The sequence below is a fragment of the Momordica charantia genome (assembly GCF_013281855.1).
Source record: "Momordica charantia cultivar OHB3-1 chromosome 10 unlocalized genomic scaffold, Mcharantia_2.0 BLBB01000010.1, whole genome shotgun sequence".
Taxonomy (NCBI): domain Eukaryota; kingdom Viridiplantae; phylum Streptophyta; class Magnoliopsida; order Cucurbitales; family Cucurbitaceae; genus Momordica; species Momordica charantia.
The window spans coordinates 6,576,670-6,598,028 of NW_028275158.1; the positions used below are offsets into that span (position 1 = coordinate 6,576,670).

General features: G+C 30.4%; 2 protein-coding genes across 4 annotated transcripts; one reads left to right on the plus strand and one right to left on the minus strand.

Moving 5' to 3' along the window:
• Positions 1-13,274: 13,274 nt before the first annotated feature.
• On the minus strand, positions 13,275-20,479 carry LOC111008305 (Tetratricopeptide repeat (TPR)-like superfamily protein). 3 transcript variants are annotated; one of them, XM_088118927.1, is made up of 8 exons: positions 17,766-20,479; positions 17,540-17,661; positions 17,272-17,415; positions 17,059-17,174; positions 15,234-15,302; positions 15,075-15,140; positions 14,520-14,759; positions 13,275-13,980 (listed from the first exon to the last, which is right to left on the minus strand). In XM_088118927.1, exon 1 carries the CDS (start codon positions 20,254-20,256, stop codon positions 17,782-17,784), a length of 2,475 nt encoding a protein of 824 aa, XP_087975053.1. In that variant the 5' UTR covers positions 20,257-20,479; the 3' UTR covers positions 13,275-13,980; positions 14,520-14,759; positions 15,075-15,140; positions 15,234-15,302; positions 17,059-17,174; positions 17,272-17,415; positions 17,540-17,661; positions 17,766-17,781. The 3 variants fall into 3 exon arrangements, with proteins under 3 accessions (XP_087975053.1, XP_087975054.1, XP_022136653.2); XM_088118928.1 differs by having other exon boundaries at positions 13,275-13,899; positions 15,075-15,143; XM_022280961.2 differs by having other exon boundaries at positions 13,275-13,899; positions 17,766-20,478.
• On the plus strand, positions 13,693-15,068 carry LOC111008306 (F-box/RNI superfamily protein). Its single transcript, XM_022280962.2, has 2 exons — positions 13,693-13,833; positions 14,554-15,068. The coding sequence occupies exons 1-2, from the start codon at positions 13,781-13,783 to the stop codon at positions 14,804-14,806; spliced, it is 306 nt and encodes a 101-aa protein (XP_022136654.1). The 5' UTR covers positions 13,693-13,780; the 3' UTR covers positions 14,807-15,068.
• Positions 20,480-21,359: the final 880 nt, after the last annotated feature.

A 21,359-nucleotide genomic window follows, 5' to 3' on the forward strand; every position in this document is an offset into this window, starting at 1 on the left:
AATTTAGGTAAGAATTCAAACACTTTTTTAAAAGAAAGGTGAAAAATATAGGAAGAAATCATGAAGAAACAATTATAATTAAAAAAATAGTAAATAAAAAATAAAATCATTCAAAGGAGATAAAAAAATTGTTATAAATAAATTTAGAAGTTATGGTCCCCTGTTGTATATGTCTGGAAGCTGGGGATTTATCTTCTCCACGGAGTTGAAGTTCTGTGAGGCTCATTTTAAACGAGATTTAGACTCTTAAGGAGAGGTAACGTGAGAAGTTTTAAATGGAAAATAGGTTCTCTACACGCCTCATTTATTTATTTATATATATTTTTTATTTGATGGTTTAACAAATTTTATTTTTACTAAGTTTTGGAGCGTTTAGGTGTCGGCAAGAATATGGAGAGATATGAGGTTCAAAGACAGAGCATTTTTTTACCCCAGAGAAGCTGCCTAAGCAATGCTTGAGGATCCCAATAATCAAGAAAGTCTAGAAATGAACTATTGGTGGTTTGAGTGTTTGTTTATTTTTTGAAAAAAAAAAAAAACTCTTTTAAGTGAGGAGGATTTAACCATAAATAAGAATTAATGTTTGGAAATTAAGCATTTAATTAAAAATAATAATTCAAAAATTATTTTTAAAATAAAAATAATAAATGAGAAATTATTCCAGAAACCCGATCCCATAAATTCCTCAAGTTGAAATCTCGTCGAGATCCCTGTAAAATTTGTGAAATTTCATTTAGATGGAGAATTAAATTGGAACAGAGACGAGAAAAGAGAAAGCTTCCCATCCCATACCCCCACTTTGCGAACATCCATTTGGAAGTATTCGATTGAAAGATGAGTAATACAAATCTAATATAAAATATATATATAAATAAAAGCGGGTGAATTTTCTTAAATTTCAATTTATGTTAGTCTTTTTTTTTTATGGATGTAATCTACCATCATATGATATGCAATGAATAGGTCATGTATTGAATTTTCAACTATGAGTTATATAAAAATGTTGTACTCTTAGAAAAAGAAAAAGTTGTTGTCTCGAAGAGAGAGGAAAAAAAAAAACTATTAGTGGTAAACTTAACCCATGCTAAATTCCACCTAATTTTTTCTTTTCTTTTTTTTTTAGTACGTTTAATTTCCATTAAAATTTTGAGCTGTTTTGTTATTCGTCTAAAAAAACAAAAGCTGGTACTAAATAGATCTAGATCTATGAACTCAATCTTAATTGTGAATAAATTAGTCTTTCACAAGAAGGTATTGAGTTTTGGTATAAAATATTCATGTGAAAAATTCTCTCTACCTTTTTCTTTTTTAAATTTAAATTGATTCTGTAATTCAAGAAACATTTCAACTTTATTTTATTTTATTTGTCTAAAGGCTCTTAATTTATTCTATTTTTTTTATCTTTTATCTTTTCTAATAATTTTTTTAGTACGACATGTAGGATAAAAAATTGAAATCACAATCTCTTGATTAAAGATGTATGTCAATTACCACTGTGCTATGTTCGCTTTGGTTTCTAATAATTTATTTTAGTCTCTGAAGAGAATTAAATTGAGAATGGCTTAGTAGCCACTATACCTTTATTATCCCCACTCGTTGTTGCACCAAAAAAAGAAAAAAAACATCCCAACATTTATGGAACTAAAAAACAATTATTTAACATAAATATAAATATGTATTTGGTTAATTTACCTAATCAACAAAATATTTAAACAAATATTTAAAATTACATGTAGTTGATTTGATGTCAAATTCCCAAATGATTTTGGGTTTTTGTTAAGAACCTTGATGACTATTTTATTTTAAAAAATTATGTTATTTCCTCACAATTATTTTGGTTTGTTTTTTTAAAAAACACATTTGAAACTTAAAATTTTAGCTTAATTTTTAAAAATTAAATAACAAACCAAAAAAACATATAAGTGGAAGCAAGATTTATAAGTCTAGTTTTTAAAAACAAAAATTCAAAAGTAAAATAATTACCAAACAAGGTCTAAATGATGAATGAAAAGCTCGCTATAACAATTAAAATAGTTTTTTTTTCTCTACATAGAGTCAAAAACTAAAACAAAAGATTTAAAGTTGAAATATTAAAATAGACTATATATACACATAAATGCATTTTTATTTTCTTTTAGATTTAAGAAAATCTAAAATGTACGGTGGAAGATTTAGCCTTCGACCTTATTTGAAATAATAAGTAATTAATCTAGTCGAACTATCTTTAAATAAGATTTGAATATTTAAAAAAGATGTGGCTCTCGCGGGCTCCAACAACCATGGAGTTTTTCAATTAAAAAAAAGATCATAGAGTTTTCCACACACAACAAAAAAAAATAATGAGAGTTGGAATTTTTTAGTATATGATGAGTGATCTTACGATTAAGTGGGCCATTCAAAATCAAGATGTCCCCGGCCCACTTGAATTAAATGTCCATATGACTGGAAATAATCATAGGATTAATATACTCGTAAGCTATTTAGAGATTATAATTACTTAAAAGGATTCAATGTCCAAAATTTACGCTTTTGTTATGAAATATTCTTTTATGTTTATACCTAAATATTAATTATTTTTTGAAATTCAAAATTGGTTATCTTATTTTATGTCTAATTAGACTTTCCAAAAATAAAAATTACCAAATCCCAAATCCCCAAAATCCTTCATTATTGCAAATTTTCGAGAAAACTCTCCTCCTTCCGCCGTTTATTCTTCTTGTCTCGTTTGCTCTCATTCCACAAACACCATTGTTTCCATTCGTTCGAGCTTCTTCTTCGTCGCCAGAGCAGATCGTTATAGCTTATTCTTTGTCGTCGGCCACTCGTCGATCGTTCGAGCACTCTGTTTATCCCGAGGTTTGTTTAGTCGCTGACTGATCTTTGTAGAGAACGCTGCCATCTGCAAAGGGAACCATATTGCCGCTGGGTCGTCAGATTTAAGTGGTGCGAAATTTAGGTGTGAATTCTTCTATATATGCAGATATAATATATATCTACAACTAAATACCATTTTGGTAGTAATAGAAACTCAACAATCGGATATATTTTATATTTATCATATATGTTTATCTTGTAATTGTATTGGATTGAATTTGCTAGGTTAATGTTAATAAGAGCAATTCATAATAATGAAGTATGTGATAAGGTGTCTAAATTGATAGAATAAGTTAATGTTATATGCATATATAATATATATCTACACTATATAAGTTTATACGAGATTGAGACTTCAATAGTTAAAGATTATATCCGGATATATTTTATATCTATTATTAAATACCAAATTGCAAGATACAATCCAGTTCTGTTGTTTTTTGTTTGTGCTGAAAACTTTTGATGTTATACTTCATAATATCATTAAATCGTGGGTATATTTTTCAACTATTTTGAATTTGAAATCATGGATAAATCTACACATTAATTAATTTAGAAATTGAAATAATGATAATATTTTTGTAATTAACATGGACTATCCATATACTAATCTCATTATTATATATGAATGAGTGAATTAAGAGATTAAGGAAAAAATTGGTACGAGACCCATAATAATTAAAAGATTATGTCTACAATTTAGCGATTTAAATCTTTTAGATTTCAACGAAAAAAAAGTTAATAATAATAAATATAAATGAAATAAATAAGGGTAAAATCGGTATTATAAAAAAATCCTACAGGGAATCTAAAAGTGTAAAATTAGAAAACTTTAGACACGTGTGAAAATAAGTTTGTAAAACAGCCATTGACGTTAACTCATAATTATATGGGAAACATGGAACTGTGGTTCGGGAATTATTTTAAGTGATAATTGAACTTGTTTTAAAGTGAAAATATGTTTGAGAATTGTTTTAAAATATCGGTTAAAATATTATTTTGGTCACTCTACTTATCTGGTTTATTTTAATTCTTGTATTTTAAAAACGTTCATTTTTGTCCTATACTTCTAATTTTGGTTCATTTTAGTCCCTATACTTTGAAAATGTTCATTTTGGTCATTGTACTTTTAAAAATTGATCATTTTAGTCCGTCTTTGCAAGATTTTAACACAAATTTTACACCTAACAAAAACTATTTAGTATAAAGTAATGTTTACATTGTAAAAAATATATTGATTATAATGTGGGGTTGAAATTGTGATGGAACAAAATGAGATTTAAAATAAAATGAAATGATCAAAATAGTCATTTTTTGAAAGTACAGGAATCAAAAATAATATTTTCAAAGTATAGAGACTAAAATGAACCAAAGTAGAAAGTACAGAGACATAATCAAACATTTTAAAAGTATAAGGACTAAAATGAATCAAAACTGAGAGTATAGGTGTCAAACTAGTATTTTAACCTAAAAAATTTATTATCTCTTAATTTGTTTCCAAGTTCACCTATTTTTTCATAATAATGGAAATCGTTCTTTTAGTTTAAAACTATCAACTTGTGAATAATTCGTTAGGAAAAAAAACTTGTGAATAATTGAAGATATTTTCGTCAAAGCTAGCATATCTCAGCGATAATTGACATATACATTCAACCAAGAAGTTGTGAGTTGGATCTCCCACCCCACAAGTTGTACTAAAAAAAGTTAAGAATTTTTTATTTCTTATTTTTGTTTCTTGATTCCTCTTTTTCAATCGATGAAAAATAAAATTGTGTTTAGTAATTGCATCAATTTTTTACTGATAAAAGAAACATAAACATGTTTGGAAACCATTTATTATTTCTTGTTCTCTAAAATTTTCAAATTAAATATTCAAAAGTTTTATGTTATATTTATTATGTATTTTATAAGTCAAAATTGATAAAATAATATTTTTATCTATGTTTTGGAAAAAAAAAATTGAAAACGTGAAAAATAAACAATAAACTTGAATTTTTCTTTTTTTTTTTTTCCAAAATTTCTACATAGTTTTAGAAACATTTCTTAAAATGAGAAACGAAAAATAAGAATAATTACCAAACGCTTATGTTTCTAAAAAAAATTGAAAATAAAAAACAATAAACAATAAATGAAAATGTTACCAAATAAGTCCTAAATTTTTCGGGTCCATATTTTTTTAGTACAACATGTGGGATGAGAACGAACTCACGACATTTTAATTGGAGATAGGTGCTTTAACCAGTTGAACTATGTTCAAGTTTACAATTTCTCAGATCCATCTTGTTCATACAAGTATGTTAGAGCTTGAAGAAGGTTACTCATCAAATTGGTAAAGAATGACTCGTTTGGTAATGTTATTGTTTATTGTTTTTGTTTCTTCATTTTTAATAAAGATGAATAGAATCTTATGACCCGAACACCCATGAATTTAAAGATGATCAAACAACATTTATATTTATGTACTGTAACAAATTGGAAACGGAAACAAGAAATAAGAAAATTGTTGTGATTGTTTCCAAAATTTCTATACAATCTTGAGAATGTTAAAAGAATGAGAAATAAGGAATATAATTAGTTGCAAAATATTAAGTTTTTTAATAAAAATTTGGAAACGAGAATGTTATGCAAATATAATTCATGTGATTTCTCAATTTAATTGAAATTATACTTTTCAAAATTATTTCATGATAGTTTTAATTTGGGGGTGGGGGATCGAACTCACAATCTCTTGGTTGAAGATATATGTCAATTACCCTTAGCTACACTCGTTTTGGTACGATAGTTTTAACTTTTGAAAGTTACTTATAATACTATTATCAATATTCCCTATTTGTAAATGCAAACTTTTATTTTCTAATTATTCAATATTCTAATTACGACTTTTGTAGTTATATTTTATTGGCGCTTAAAAATAAAATATTAATTTCTTGATTTTATTGTTATTTATTTTAAAGCAAGTGTGTTGTAATAAGTGGTGTGGATGAAAAGAGAAGTTATGACAATACAATGAAAAGTTCATACTAAAACAAGATAAAAGACTATATATATTGTCCTTCTTTCAGTACAATTATTGTCCACAAATTTCAAATTAATTTGGTTGTAACAATTAGGATGAGTTGTTTGTAAAAAGAATATAAATGGATATAAGATGAGTTGTAAGTGTTGTACAAGCTGGTTGGTCATTTCAAATTTTAATTTGAACAGGAAAGCTTGTTTGGATTATATTTGTAAATTAAAAAAAAGGATCAATTAACTTTTATTGATGTCGGAATTTGGTTTTGATTTGGCGAACATTGTGGGCAAAACTGCACACTGGTGTGGTGCTAAGCCCTAACATACATCCGATGTCTAAGTTAGTAAAAGATTTTAACGAGAGAAGCAAAAAGTTGGGTTACAAGAACATACCTCACGACTTAGTCTCTCTTATTATTTATGGAGGGAGTCTCATTGGGTTGGCTTGGAGGGATGAATTCGACCGGATTTGAGATTGCTCAGATCTACTCTAGTTGGGTGGTTCAGTCCAAATGGTTTTACTCGGGTTGCTTGACCCATATCGCTTCCTTCAATTTGATGAGGTAATTTCACCCATAACGAACTTCATGAAAGTTGACGTTGTTTGATATTATTATTATTTGAATTCAACTATTACGAAATGGAGATCGAACTATCAAACTTTGTCATGGTAATAGGTGTTTTATTCTCTTAAACTATGAAAATTTTTTTAAAAATTTTTGTTTTTTAAAAATTTTTGTTATTTTAATTAGTTTTAACAAATATGTTATTTTAAAAAACAAAAAGGCTTTACAATGATATGAAAAATTACTTTTCACTAAAAGATGGAAGGGTTAGAATGGAAATGTCACTCTTCCCAAAGTGTTAGAAGGGAAGATCACATTTCGCAACGCTCCCCTATAAAGATACGGAGTCTCATCTTCTCAGTGCGTAATCTCTTTGAAATTTAATCAAGATCGACTTACACCAATTCAAACTAAGTTCTAACTTAGACTTTGAAGTGTAATTGACTCTGTGGTGTAAGATCTTGTACAGACATTCAGTTGGGCTGATCAGAGCGTCCACCTTAAATATGAGGACGACGTCACCCAAAAGTCTACGGCAACGAGAAACATTTATTTTTGTAAAAAAAAAAAGGTCATCAGAAAATTCCTGCTGGCAGTCAATAGTGAAGTGGTTTTGGTTGGTAAAAAAATGTTCCACCAACATTATTCTGCCACAGATATCCAACTGATTAGTACAACCTGATTTTCGTGGTCCGACAAGGATCATGAACATATGCCCAATCTTTTGTTTTTCATTCATAATTGTTCTTCTACTTCATTTTTTTTTTAATATTTTTTTCTTTAAGGATTTTAAGTTAAAGTTTTTTTAGTGAATATAAAATCGTGTGTAGTTGTATATAGTATTCGAAATATAAATTTTAATTTATTATTAGATGACATTGTCGTTTTTTATATCAAGTCGGAATTGAATCTTAAGCTTAGAGTAGAATAATAAAATATTTTATTCATTGAATTATGTTCAGATTAATATTATCTTTAACGTAGGTAAGCTGACTCTATTCAATTTATTGATAGTTATTATACAAGTTTAAGTTTAAGTCAAAAGATTATTTGATAATTTATGTGTCATGAAATAATTTTTTACTTTATTAATAACTTTTTAAAAGTTTACTCTAAGACAACTCTTGAGATCATAATTTAACAATTAAATATTTTGTTTTAGGTAGGAAATCAAAATCTCTGCTTTCATAGTCTTGTACTAAAATAAAATTTTTTATGTTTTTTTCTCACAAATTCATTTGTTCCATTTTAAGCATTTTTTAAATTAAACTCCACTAATAGTTTTATAAAATGATTCTTTAACATACATTTTGTCAACAAATATAAAGATAACGTGACCATATTTGTTCGATAACCATTTTGTTTTTAGTTTTTGGTTTTTAGTTTTTAAAAAATAGGTAACCAATTCAATTTTCTGTTTTTTTTTTCAAAAACTATTTTAAAATTCTATGTAAATTTAAAAAAAAAAATTGCTTCTCAAAATCTGATTTTTTCTTTAAAATTTATTTTTCCCTCACTAAAATTTTAATTTTAATTTTAATTTATTATTATTGGTCTATTTCTCTCCAAATTTTTCATCTATATATATATATATATTTTTTTTTTCAACAGATCAGTTTCATTTCTCTATTTAAAAATTTAATATTTTTTCTAAATTTTTTCTTTATAAAATGTCATATTTTATAACTTTTTTTTCTTCCTAATCTATTTTCTTTCTGTGAAAATTATATCTTCTTTTCTTGTTCAATTTTCCTTTACTCTAACTTTTATTTATCTCTATATTTATTTATTTTATCTAAAAATTATATTTTGAATCTTGTTTTTATCTCTAAATTTTTTCCACTATAATTTTTCCCTTTCTCTCTAATTTTTTTCGTTAACATATATTTTCCTCTCGACTTTACTTTTTTTTTCTCTTTTTGTTTTTAACTTTTCTTTAACTAATTTTTTTCTAATTTTTTTATTTATTTCTCTAAAATTTATTTACATCTCTCTAAACTTGTATTTTCATGTCTCTACATTAAGGATGACAAAAATTTTCACAGAGTCAAGCCTCAAAATAGGAAATGCATGTCCCAATCCCGTCCCCGATTCTATTTTTTAAATTATTAATATATATTTATTACACTTTTTTATTTTTTAAATTCCAAAAACAATTATAAATCCGATAATTTTTCTCAAGAACATCTCTCGGACCGAAGAACGAGGTAGAGATGAGGATTAAAAATTTTCACAAGCACAAGAATGGGGAGAGCATCCTCACTCGCACTCACGCTATTGTCATCTCTACTTTACATGGTTTGATTTTTGGTTTTTTAGAAACAAAAAAAATGATTATCAAACCTATTTGATTTCATGTTTTTTTAAAAATAAAAAATAAATGATTTTTGTTTTTCAAAGACAGAAGACTAAAAATAAAAAACATAAATGACTATCAAAGTTCCAATCAATTATTACTTTTTTTTTTTTTAAGTTAAAAAGAGACCTGTGAAATTTTAGGCCATCGGAAATTGAAAGGACAATTATTTAAAAACAAAGTCTCCCCCACACATTAATTATTTAACAATCAAACTGGTCCGACATGGCAATGTTTGAGGACACTTGTTTCGAGGATTCTTTCCTAATCGGAGTACCTGCATCTTTCTTTATTGGCTGTGGTTTTGTTTCTATGCGTAATATTTAGTTTAAATACTATCTTAATTTCAGTAATTTCACAAAAACTTTCGTTCCAATGAGTGTACTTTTAAATTTTTGTTCATTTTATTACTTGTAGTTTTAAAATGTCAATTTTAGTATATGTAATTTTAGACGGTGATCAACCTAGTCCTTATTCGTAAATTCTTAACAAAAACTTTATATACAACGGAAAGCTTTTAATGCAAAGTTATGGCTATGTTTCAAGAAATTTAGTGGGTGGAGATGTCGTGCTAAGATTGTGAAGGAAAGAAATGAGATCAAAATGAGAATGAATGGATTAAAATGGATTTTGACAGTACAGAGATTAAAATGAACGAAATTTGAAATTACATTAACAAATAAACCAAAGTAAAAAATATAGTGACCAAAATATTATTTAACCATAATTTTTAGGGTAAATTACATTTTTTGACCCTGAAGTTTTGAGTAATTGTCTATTTAGTTCCAAAATTTTTAAAAGAACATGTTTGGTTTTTGAGGTTTGTAAAATGGTTCTAAATGGTTCCTAAGATATATTGACCGTTAGTTGACTAACGTTAAGAGATGTGGTGTTTAAGTTGACTGTTTGTTGCTGGTTTAGCAAAATATATTAATTTAATACTATTTTTATGGTGATAGGACTTTCCATCTTCTTCCCTATTCTCTTTCTTCTCTCCTTCTCCAACGAACCTCACCGCTACTGCCATCCTTCTTGTTTTTCATTTCGATTCTCGTTTAGATGCAACGAAGAACATTGGTTTCTCGTTCAGATTTCTACAGGGAATAGTGTTCCTTTTCCAAATCTGACAAGAAATTAAGTCGTTCCTCTCATCCATATCAAAGAGGAAGTGTTCGTGTTCCTCTTCCAAATTGAAGAAGGAAGCATTCCTCTTCTAGATCTAGACGAGGAACACTTCCTCGTTCCAAAGTGAAGAGGGACCATATTTGGGGAGAGGTTTCGACAACAATGATTGACGAAGAGGGACAGCAATGTTGAGATTCACTTGAGAAGAGAAAGGAGAAGAATGAGAGAAGGAGGATAATAGGGAAGAAGATGAAAATTTCAATCATCGTAATAAAAATAGATATTAAATTAATATATTTTGTCAAACCAATGATATATCAGCACTCATATTTATGTTAGTCAACTAAGCATACTAAGGATATTATTAATAACTATATTCAAAAACGAAAAAGTGTCAATTTTAAAACTTCGACCGTATAAACACCCACTATAAATTTTAGAGATCAAAAGTGTATTTTGTCTAAATTTTTAATATAGATAGATCCCACTTTTTTTTTTTTTGAGCCCACATCATTAATGATATGATCCTAACATGGTTAAATGGCAGGAGTATCCCAAGTAAAAAAAAATTAATTAAATTTCCCCCTTCCTATATTCTTGACACATTCATCAAATAGATTCTTTTTTCCAGCCTGACAATTATGCTTTGATAAGATTGAATTAACGTACAATCATATTCAAAAACGTCAACAAAAATACAACCAAGACAATATAAGGCCATGTGAGAATGAATTGAGGAATGAAAATAAGAAAAATAAAAAATTTATTCAGACCCAAATAATGTGACTAACATGCAAGACCCCACATCATTACAGTAAATGGTCACCCGTATATATCATCCCATCATTAATACGTCAACGTGAGTATAGTTCAAAATAATCGACATCTACTTTTTTTTTTTTTTTTGCATTAGTACATTGATAGGCTATTTGAAGATTATAATTACGTAAAAGGATTGAATGTATAAAATTTACACTTTTGTCGTTAAACAACTTCATTTAAGATGGTACTCATAACCAAATTTACTAATATATTCTTTTATATCTACACCTCAATATTAATTAATTTTTAAAATCTTTGTAAGGATATGTTATAATGGCTATAGTTTATATTACCATTGTTAAGTGTATGTTGCTTAAGTTTATAGTCGGATATAGTTTATATTTCTATATAAATGAAAAAGTAGTCGGATATAGTTTATATATTCATATAAATATAAATATATATATATATATATGTATGATATAATGACTATAGTATTGAAATTTGGCCAAAAATTATAATGAAATGAAAAAATATTTTTGTAATAAATTTCATTATTTAATAGAATATATTAAAGAGTAAATTTGGGGATTATGAGAATAATTGAATATTTGGTAATAAATTTCATTCTTGAGTAGAATGTATTAAAGAGTAAATTAGGGGATTATAAAATGATTGATTTAAGTCCCACAATAATTTAATGTTTACAAAATCAAATTTGGAATATTAATATTTTGTATGTAAATAAAAGACTAATTATAATAAAGGGTAAATTTGACATTTGAAAAAAATTTTAAATCGAGAAATCTAAAACTGTAAAATTTGTAAACAGTAGACATTGTGAAAATAAATTTCCAAAATAGTTCATCCACGTTATTATTATTTTTTAGGTTGGAAATTTGAACTCCTATATCTCCAATTTGTTGTATTGAAAAAAGAAAGAGTAGAAGTCAAAATAAAAAGAGATGTTAAAATCAAGATTTGAAATGTGGAGCTCGACAAATATTCTGAGAAAACTTCTGAAAATTGATTAAAATTCCCTGTTATAAATTGGTTAAAATTGAAGAGTGGATCCACTGATCCAGGAGACGAGCTTTAACATGAAAAATGGTCCCCCCAAATGCCTATGTCTGAGGAAGACTAGTGAGAAAGTTCCACCATGGACCTCTTTTCTCCATTATTATGTGTTATCCATGCGCATGTGTAACCATTTAAAAAAAAAAAAATCAAAAGGTTGGTCGATGATATCGATAAAGTTAATCTATACTTTCGACTGAACGTGATTGTGAATACTAACTACAAATATTCTAAAATTCAAATAAGTTTCAAGATGGAGTCTCATTAAAAAAAAAAAAGGAAAAATCTAATAGGTTACCGAACTTTTAAAGATTTTTTTATATTACGCCCTTGAACTTTTTCATCATATTAACATTTTACCTTAGATAGTACAATCTCATCACCACTTGAGTGCTGGAAAAAAAAAGAGTTAACTGAAAGACTTATTAAACATAAAATTGAGAATTCTAGACTTATTATATACTTTTTAAAGTAAAAATAATAATAATAATAATAATAATAATAAAATAAAAGAATCTTTAAAACTAAATAAAAATTCTAAAAGTTCCAAGACCAAAGCTTATATTTTAACGAATAATTTTTACAAACTCTCTTTATTTCTACAATTTTTTTTCAGAAAACAAATATTTGGGGCATCTCGAGATTTCCATCGATGTTAACAAAAGTACTAAAATGGTCTAAGCAGTAATCGTACAATAATACACCGTCCAGCTGTCCTTCAAGTTTGAAAGTTATTATTGTAATGAGATTATGGTGAGAAAGAGATGCTACAAATCATATTTTGTCATCAAAGTGTTGGACCCCACTTCTTTCTTTTATGGAGAAAATCTAGCTACAAGAAATATTCAACCTACACAAAACTTAGAAACTAATATTTACATATCTTTTTAATCTTTATAAATTATTACAGATATGAAGATTATTCCTATAATACCCCATAATGTTTAACCCTTCTAGGTTAGTAGCAGATTAAATTGGTAGACATTAATTTCGATGAATATGGTAATTTTTTATTTATTTATTTAGGACATTGGAACATATGCTACATGATTAGTCCCACTAGAAAATTGCAATAGGTTAGGAGGTCTTCTCTTACAGAACTTTTAAAATAACCTTTATAAATCCATCAATTTTAATCAGTATTATAGTGAATGAATCAGTTAAATTTAATAATTGACTTCTATATTTAAGGTTAAATATGTGTTTTAATCCCAATGTTGGGATGTTTTTTCAATTTAGCCCCTATTGTATAACAAGTTTCATTTTAGTCTCTTATGTTTTAACAATTTTCAATTATGCTCCGTAAAAATAAACTTATAATAAAGCTTATAGTTAACAGAAATTTAGAGAGGAATTAAGCTACCTGAAAAAAAAATATCAAAATTTCCTCCAGATTTCTAGTAAATAGAAAAAATTCTCAAATTTTTTTTTTCTTTAATACACTTACTTATCTTCTAAATTTTTACCGACTCATAAAGTATCATGCCATGAAAGCCTTATCATCAGCCAATTCCAACATTCATCAATGGGAAGAGTAATCTACAATAAAGTTACAACAATGGCTGAATTACTAGTACATTTGAGATGTCAGATCCAATATCAATTCAGCCATTTTTTAAATCATTGTTTCTATAACTTTACACTTTAATAATATTATTTCTATAACCATCCTTGGTCTACTTGAGAATCAATGGTTTGTTTCGTCAATGGGCCAGGCAACACAAAGTCACAAAGCCCATTAGGCCCAAGTCCAAACTTGTGCTCATGGAGTATGGGCAGAGGAGCTTTAAAGGTTCTTTTTTCACAAACCAACTCCAAAGGGGAGTGGGCAATGGGCAATGGGCATAGCATAAGAAGTGAAAAGGACAAAGCCAACCCCCCCCCCCCCATTGTTTAGAATCTTCATTGGGATGAGAGAAATGGATAGCCTCTCTTTTCACCTATAAATTCAAAGAAGCAAATTCCCATTGTTCATCACAGTTTTTACTGACCTCATTGGGAGAAGGATATGGCCACTGCATTTGTGAGAGGGGCCCAGACAATGAACTCCATGTTCTTCAAGTAAGAGCTTTCTTCAACTCAGAAATGAAACTTGCTTCTTCTGCTTATCAGTTTGTCTTTCTTCATCTACAAGAAAAGGTTTGAAAGAAAACATTTTACCCGTATGTTCAACATCATCTTGTGTGTGATCTACAATAGAGGTGCAAGCTGAAATCCAAAAAACCGAGAAAATTGAGCAAACCGACTTAGTTCTATCGGTTTGAAGTATCACACATTGTTGGTCAGTTTGGTTTTCTAATTATTAGCTTGTTTGGTTTGAATAGCTTCTATAGGTTTTGGGTCATTATGTTCAGTTCTGAATGGTTTAATGGTCTATTTTGTCGGGCTCGATTGATTTTAGCACAAGGTCAATCTATACTAACAGCTCACACCCCTGCTCTAGGAATTAGGATATAGAGTTCATTCCATACAGTAAGATATGCATTTAATTAGAATTCAGACCAAAATTATATCAACAAAGCTTTCCAAATATGCTCTAATCTTTATGCACTTCCATACGATTGTTTTAAGGTTAATCTGCATGTGGTTTGTTTTCGTTTGTACAATTTGTTTTAAGGTTAATCTGCATGTGGTTTGTTTTCGTTTGTACAATTTGTTTTAAGGTTAATCTGCATGTGGTTTGTTTTCGTTTGTACAATTTGAGATATATAACACAACACGTATAGCATACCGATAAAGAGCATTACCTTGTCCAACTAGTTTAGTTGTGTTCGTTGGCAGACCGATCGGGCGAAAGGGTTTCCACAGGAAAAGCTCTTCACCAGATATGATGAGGGAGAGAGTGGAAACAGAAAGCAAGGAAGTGAAGAGCAATAAGAGCCATGTGACGGGTGAGGCAACTCCATGGATGCTTGATGTTCGAACTGGAATTTATTACCCTAAAGGCCACGAGAAGGTCCTCGAAAGCATTCCTGATGGTGGTGGGGCTGCAGTAAACATGCAAGTCAATAGGTTTGACGATGAAAACAGTTAAAATGGTGTTTAACAAAGGCCTGTTAGCTCCATTCATATTTTGCTTTTGAATTCACAAAAAGCAAATAGAGCAAAAGCTGCAGGCCTTGTTGTTGTTAAACCGATTAAGTTGGACAGTATCCATTTATAAACAGCAATTGTATCAATTAACCTTAATAAGTCCAATTCGGAGGTATACACCAAGATTCACAAATCAACAACAAGCACAGAGAAATGCAGAAGATTTGTGGTTGTGTGATAAATTATGAATTAGAATCAACTGTACTTACAAGCTTTCTGATGAGTTGGTATACAAACAAGAAGGTATTGGTCTAATCAGATGATTGATCAACAAGCTGCTTTAAGAAAATAAAAAATTAGATATATCGTAACTGTGCCAAATGGTCGATCTTATGACATACATTTTTAAGCAATTTGAGGCTACTCACAGAATGAAGGGCTTATTCAACTTCCATGGGGCCGTAACTGATTCACCAACTGGGTAGGTTGGAATACCACTGCGAAATCAGAGGAAACAAGAGTGAATAATGTTTCCATTAGCAGAAGGCAAAGTTCTTATCCTACGATACATGTCTTTCCAAATTTTTCTACACATAAGAAGGATAGTTCACATGATTACTTTCACAGTCTACATTTTTTTTCTTCATAACCAGAAGTTGGAACTTTTCCCCCTATACTGGAGCAGCCACGCCCGTCCCAAGACTCGGACGTGGGAGACATGAGGATTTTTAGTATTAAGTTCACTCGAAGGTTCGAACCTCTAATCTGGTATAACCAAGACACCACAAACTCTTGCCAACAAAGCCACCCCCACATTTTATTTGCTCAAAATGAATATTTCAAACCATTCATATTTAATCTAATACCATCCAAATATGATTTACATACATTTTTTCATAAGCATTTGAACTCCTAGAATATTGATTAGATTTAAATTGATCTCCTCTATCATAAGTTCTAATTTTCGTAAAAAATGACTAATGATTGGATAAAAAGGATATTCAAATTGATTGATCTATTTTTACTGTTCTGACTGATAACCAAATGCAGAAGATATTGACATTGATTTATCTGCTCGAAATTGTTAATGCGTTTCTTTGGTTTTCTACACTTCTAAGATTATTTCTTTCTTCTTCATCTATTTTTGTTTTATCCATGATTTTCTGATCTTGTTCATGGTTTCTTCTGTTGTAATTATCCAAAAGATGTTCTCATATTACTGACCAATCTCATCATTTTTTCGTTACGGAATCAGATTTTATCTACGAGAATGGAAGTCTGTGGCAGGCTGTGCTTAAACCAACCAAAGGAATCAAATATATCACAAATAAAGAGAGATATTTGTTAATATGATCAATGAATAAAGAAGACAAAACAAGAGATTAGATGAGTTGGATAAGTAATATTCAGGAAAAAATTTTAAAAAAGACAATTGCAAATGAGCAATAAGACGAAACAAGTACGCAGTTGCCATTTGCTAAATATTTATATGGTAAACAGAACATGGATTTACTCAAGATGAAGCAAAAGCAAAAGCAAACAGAGGTTCAGAGAGTTTTGCAGACTGGATACAGAAGGGAAAATTTTTAAAACCACTCAAACTTTCCATTTGAGCAATTACCGTCAAGTTTATGAAACATTGTCATTAAACTCTGTCGTTATAACATTTTTAGTTGCAATATGAATAACTGGACAAACCACCCTGAACTATAAGGTTGTTATAATTAAATTATAAACTGAGACTCTAAATCACCCTGAGCTATGAGTTTGCAATTATAGAAATTGTTATATTAAACCTAACCAAGTTACAATGATAGGGTTTTAATTGAAACGAATTCATAGATCTGACAGTACAATTATAACCATTCATATTGTTTAGAGGTGTTTTTTCCTTTTGCAGTTTTTCCAAAAAAAAAATAATAACTAAACTAGTTTTATCCAGATTGCTGAGTTCACTTTGATTAATTTATTTGTATTTCCTACAAGCCAGAACTTTCTTCCATAACTAAAAAAAAAACGCATACAATTCCAAGTTCTTAGTGGAATTGAAATTCCATATATTACGCATACTTTATTCCTTGTGCAGTTCTGAGACTGAGAAGGCTTGAAATTCCAAATGCTTAGTGGTTAGGTGAAGCTTATCAACAAAAACGCATACAATGGCAACAGCATCTCAAATCAAAGAAGAATAACAGAAAGCACAAACTGATTGATGAGAGTACAAAAGTGATCAGATGGAGTAGATGAACTTACATGTCCATGCAACTGAGCAATTTATGTCTCGACCCCAACGTTCCATAGAAGTAGTTCTTATGAACAACCGTCAAATATGACATTATTTGTGAGAACAGCTACGTACAGATTCAACCCTGAAAATTGAACCAACACTATGCATGCTCATTACAAGTCATGAAAAATCCTGTTCCAGCATTCCATGCCAGGTATATAACAACAAAAATGGCATACCAGATCCGATCTAGGTTTGGGTCGAGAAAATAATGCCACCTGATCATTATCAATTGATTGAGACCTTTTTCTGTCCATGAGGATCCAAATAGAGCGCCTTATGTTTTCGACATGCTATATCATAGTAGCTGAGCACTTCCTGATCTGTTCAAGCATAAAACCAAGTTCTCAAAACATATGCTTCACCTGTATCAAACCTACATATAAACTAATGATATATAATAAACAAAGTGGAAATTGCCTACACTATAAAATACAGTCTACCAACCTCCAGAGACTAAAGATGGTTCTTTCGTTTTTGGCTCCTCCATTCGGAGGAGAGAGGGTGTAACAGTCTCCAAGATTTCAGAATGTACAAAGAGAACAATACTCATGGATGGGATCTGGTCACTGGTAAAATAAAAACCAAATATAGAAGCAGAAGCAGAATTTTCAGATCAGTTGCACAGAAAACAGTTATCACGGTATCAACAAATAATGAAGTAACGAAGAACCTTTGCAGAAATTAGATCAGTCTTGGCTGGTAACTGTAGGTCGGTCCCAACCATGCACGAGAGTAGTGTAAGTAATTTCATCTAAAGATAATCCTCCAGTGGACATTTGATCACATATTTTAAAAGCTTTATCCATGTCCTTCCCCTTGCAAAATCCATTAGTCAAGGCATTGTAAGTAACAACATCTGGGATGATTCCACTTTCTTTCATCTTGCTCAAAAGTTTATTTGCTTCTTCCATATTCCCTAATTTACAGTACCCATCAATCATGACGGTGTAGGTAAATTTATTTGGCTTAATTTTAAAAGAGGTCATCTCGAGCAAGGTAGCTTCAGCTATATCCATTTGTCCCAGCTTGCAATAACCACCAATTAATGCAGTATAACAAACAACGTTCGGCAACAATCCCTCCCCTCTCATTTCATCCATAAGATGTTTTGCATCTTCAACACGGCCAATGTTGCACATCCCGTGTATTAGAGAAGAATATGTGGCACAAGTTGGGAAAATTCCCTTACCTTTCATTTCATCACGAAGTTGAAAAGCTGCAACGATGTTTCCATTATGACAGTATGCTCTGATTAATATATTATAAACAATGGTATTCGGCTCCATTTTCTTAGTGACCAACTCATTGAATAATTTTTTAACATCTTCCATTCTGTTAGCTTTACAGTGTCCATCCATCAATACCCCATAAGTGTGAACATTAGAAACCAATCCACTAGCTTTGAATTCATCCCAAAGCTTAATAGCATCATCCAATTTTCCTGCATTGCACAGTCCATGCAATAGGAAATTACAAGTATAGATGTCTGGTTCAATTCCTTGCTTAGTCATCTCATCTTTAAATCTAAAGCATTCCTCAACTTTTCCCTCCTTGCAACAACCTAAGATAAGCGTGTTGTACGTGATCTGATCCAATGGAAAACCCCTATCCAACATCTCCTTGAGTATCCGGACAGCCCCTTGCATGTTACCTTCTCCACAAAGTCCATGCATTAGAGCATTAGAGGTTGCCGTACTCGCTGGAGACCCTTTCTCCAATAGCCTAAACCAAAGTTCAGTTGCTTCAGAATGTTTTCCATCCTTACAGAGCCCACATACTAATATGGTCAACAACTGATCACTAGGCCTGAAGTTCCTCGATAGCATCTTCATGGTAAATTGCAATGCAGAATGGAACCTAGACTTAGTACATAACCAATGAATAACCGAAAAACAAGTAACAGGGTTTATAGATAGCCCTTGTGATAATATCTCGTCCAGAGCATTCTCCGCTTGCTTGATTTGATCACTCTTGCAAAACCCTTGCATGAGAGTATATAAAGTAACTGAAGTAGGAGTTATATTTTTGGATATCATCACATCTCTAATCCTAAGTGCTTCATTTATATTGCCCATTTTGCAGTATCCATCAATTAAAGTATTGTACACAACTGCATTCGGAACAAAACCTGCATCAATCATTTTGTTTAAAACATGCATTGCCTTGTCAAATTTTTCCAGCTTTGTCAAACCATTAATAAGCACACTGTAAGTTATAAGACTTGGCTTTACCCCTTCTATTGTCATCTTCTCCTTGAACTCAAACGCATCGTCCAATCTCCCGTTCTGGCATAAGCCGTGAATAATACTATTATAAGTAACAACATTCGGAGAAATATCCAACTTCTCCATTTTCATGAATAATTCAATGGCATTTTCCATCTTCCCTCCCTTGCACAAGGCATTTATTGCATTGGTAAACAAGAAAACATCCGGACAAACACCTTGAGACATCACTTCGAATACTTCACAACACTTCTCAAGTTCATTACCCTTCACCAAAGAGCTCAATAAAAAATTGCAAGTCTTTAACGATGGAAAAATTCCCTTACGGGCAAATAAATAAAACACATCAACCGCACAACCAAAGCCAAGATTCCTGAATTGTGTGCTGTATACATGTATCAACAAATCAAACGCTTGTGTCCACTCAAACCGCCCAACTACTGAAGTTAAACCTGACATTGCATTAGCTATCTCAATATGAAGAGTATCCGAATTCAAATTCGAATTCGACACCGGGAGCTTCCCATCTATCAAACGAATCAGAAGCAACCTCGCGGGGGGTAAAAACTTGGAATGAACAAGCAAAAGAATCAATATACAATAAGAACGAATGGTAAACCGAAACTTGAAGGAACCGGACGCAAAGTAAAAGAAATTAAGACAAGTTTTGGGGTTGGCTCTCAATCCAACGGAGAAGAACAGCTGATCAAACTCAAGAGGGGACAAATGGGGCAAGAGGGCTCTACATTTAGAAGAGTCCAGAGTCGAATTAGAGAGAACAGAAGATACCCAATAGAGCAACTGATCCTGGAACTGCCATGGCGGGTCCTGGTGGTGTTCTTTATGCGGTTGGGTGGATAAAACACAGGCGAGCCGACGCGAGAGGGGGAGTAATACAGGAACTGTCTTATTGATTTTAAATCTCGTCAAATGCATTGAAGAACGAAGGTTACAGAGTGAAGGGATACAGTGAAGGAGGGAGAAGGAGAAGAAGAAGAAGAATGATGAATTGGGATTGTTAAGGCCGGGGGTTGCGCTTGCGCTAGGGTCTGAAATTGAATGAAAGGAAAAGCTGTGAGATCGGAGGCGGAGGAGAGGGCGGGCGGGGAGAACGTGGACGCCCGGAGTTGGGCCACGAGACAAGAAATTCAGCGGCTGGTTTTGCTCGGAAATGTGCTTATGGTGGGTTGGACGCTTTCAATATTCTGCTAAATTGGGCTTTGGCCCACATATTTGGACCACATTTGTTGGGCTTTTTGCCCCTTTTTTCACACGATCCTAGCTGCCTTTTTTTTTCCTGCAAAGAAAATTTTAATCCTTAAATTTAAAGATAAAATACTACTTGGTACCGTGCTTCTTTAATTGATTTTGGTTCATGTAGTTTTAAAATATTCATTTTAGTTCCGGTACTTTCAACTTTTGTTTATTTAGGTTCTTGTATGTTCAATATTGGTTCAATTTACTTCGTGTACTTTAAAATTTTCTATAGTTGTGATAAATCTAGATTACTCTTATTTTTTTATTCTTACTTTTTTGATAAATCTGGATCACTTTTAATTTTTTATTCTTACTTTTTTTCATCCAACGACTATGTTTCAATAAGAAAGGTTTCAATATTTGTATGAACTATTATCATGATTTTATATTAAAAAGTTTTTATTTTAGGTATAATTTATGCTAAATTTTGTAAATAGGGACTAAAATGGTCTTTTCTTTTTTTTAAGTACAGGGACCCACATGGACTAAAATGAAAAAATTTGAAGTTTATGAGCCAAAATTAATATTTTAAAAATACAACAACTAAATTGAATCAAAATTAAATATACATGACCAAAATAGTATTTTAACCTAAATTTAAATAAATTTAAATAGTAACATCGTGTTAGAGCAATCAATTATTACTATATTTCAATTACTCTAACACCATAAATTTTTCTTCCCTGTACAATACTTCCTTGAAATGTGTCAACATACGATTCTTACCCCTACTTATTAAGTTTGGAAGTGTCATTATTCTCTTAGTCGATCTTTCATTATAT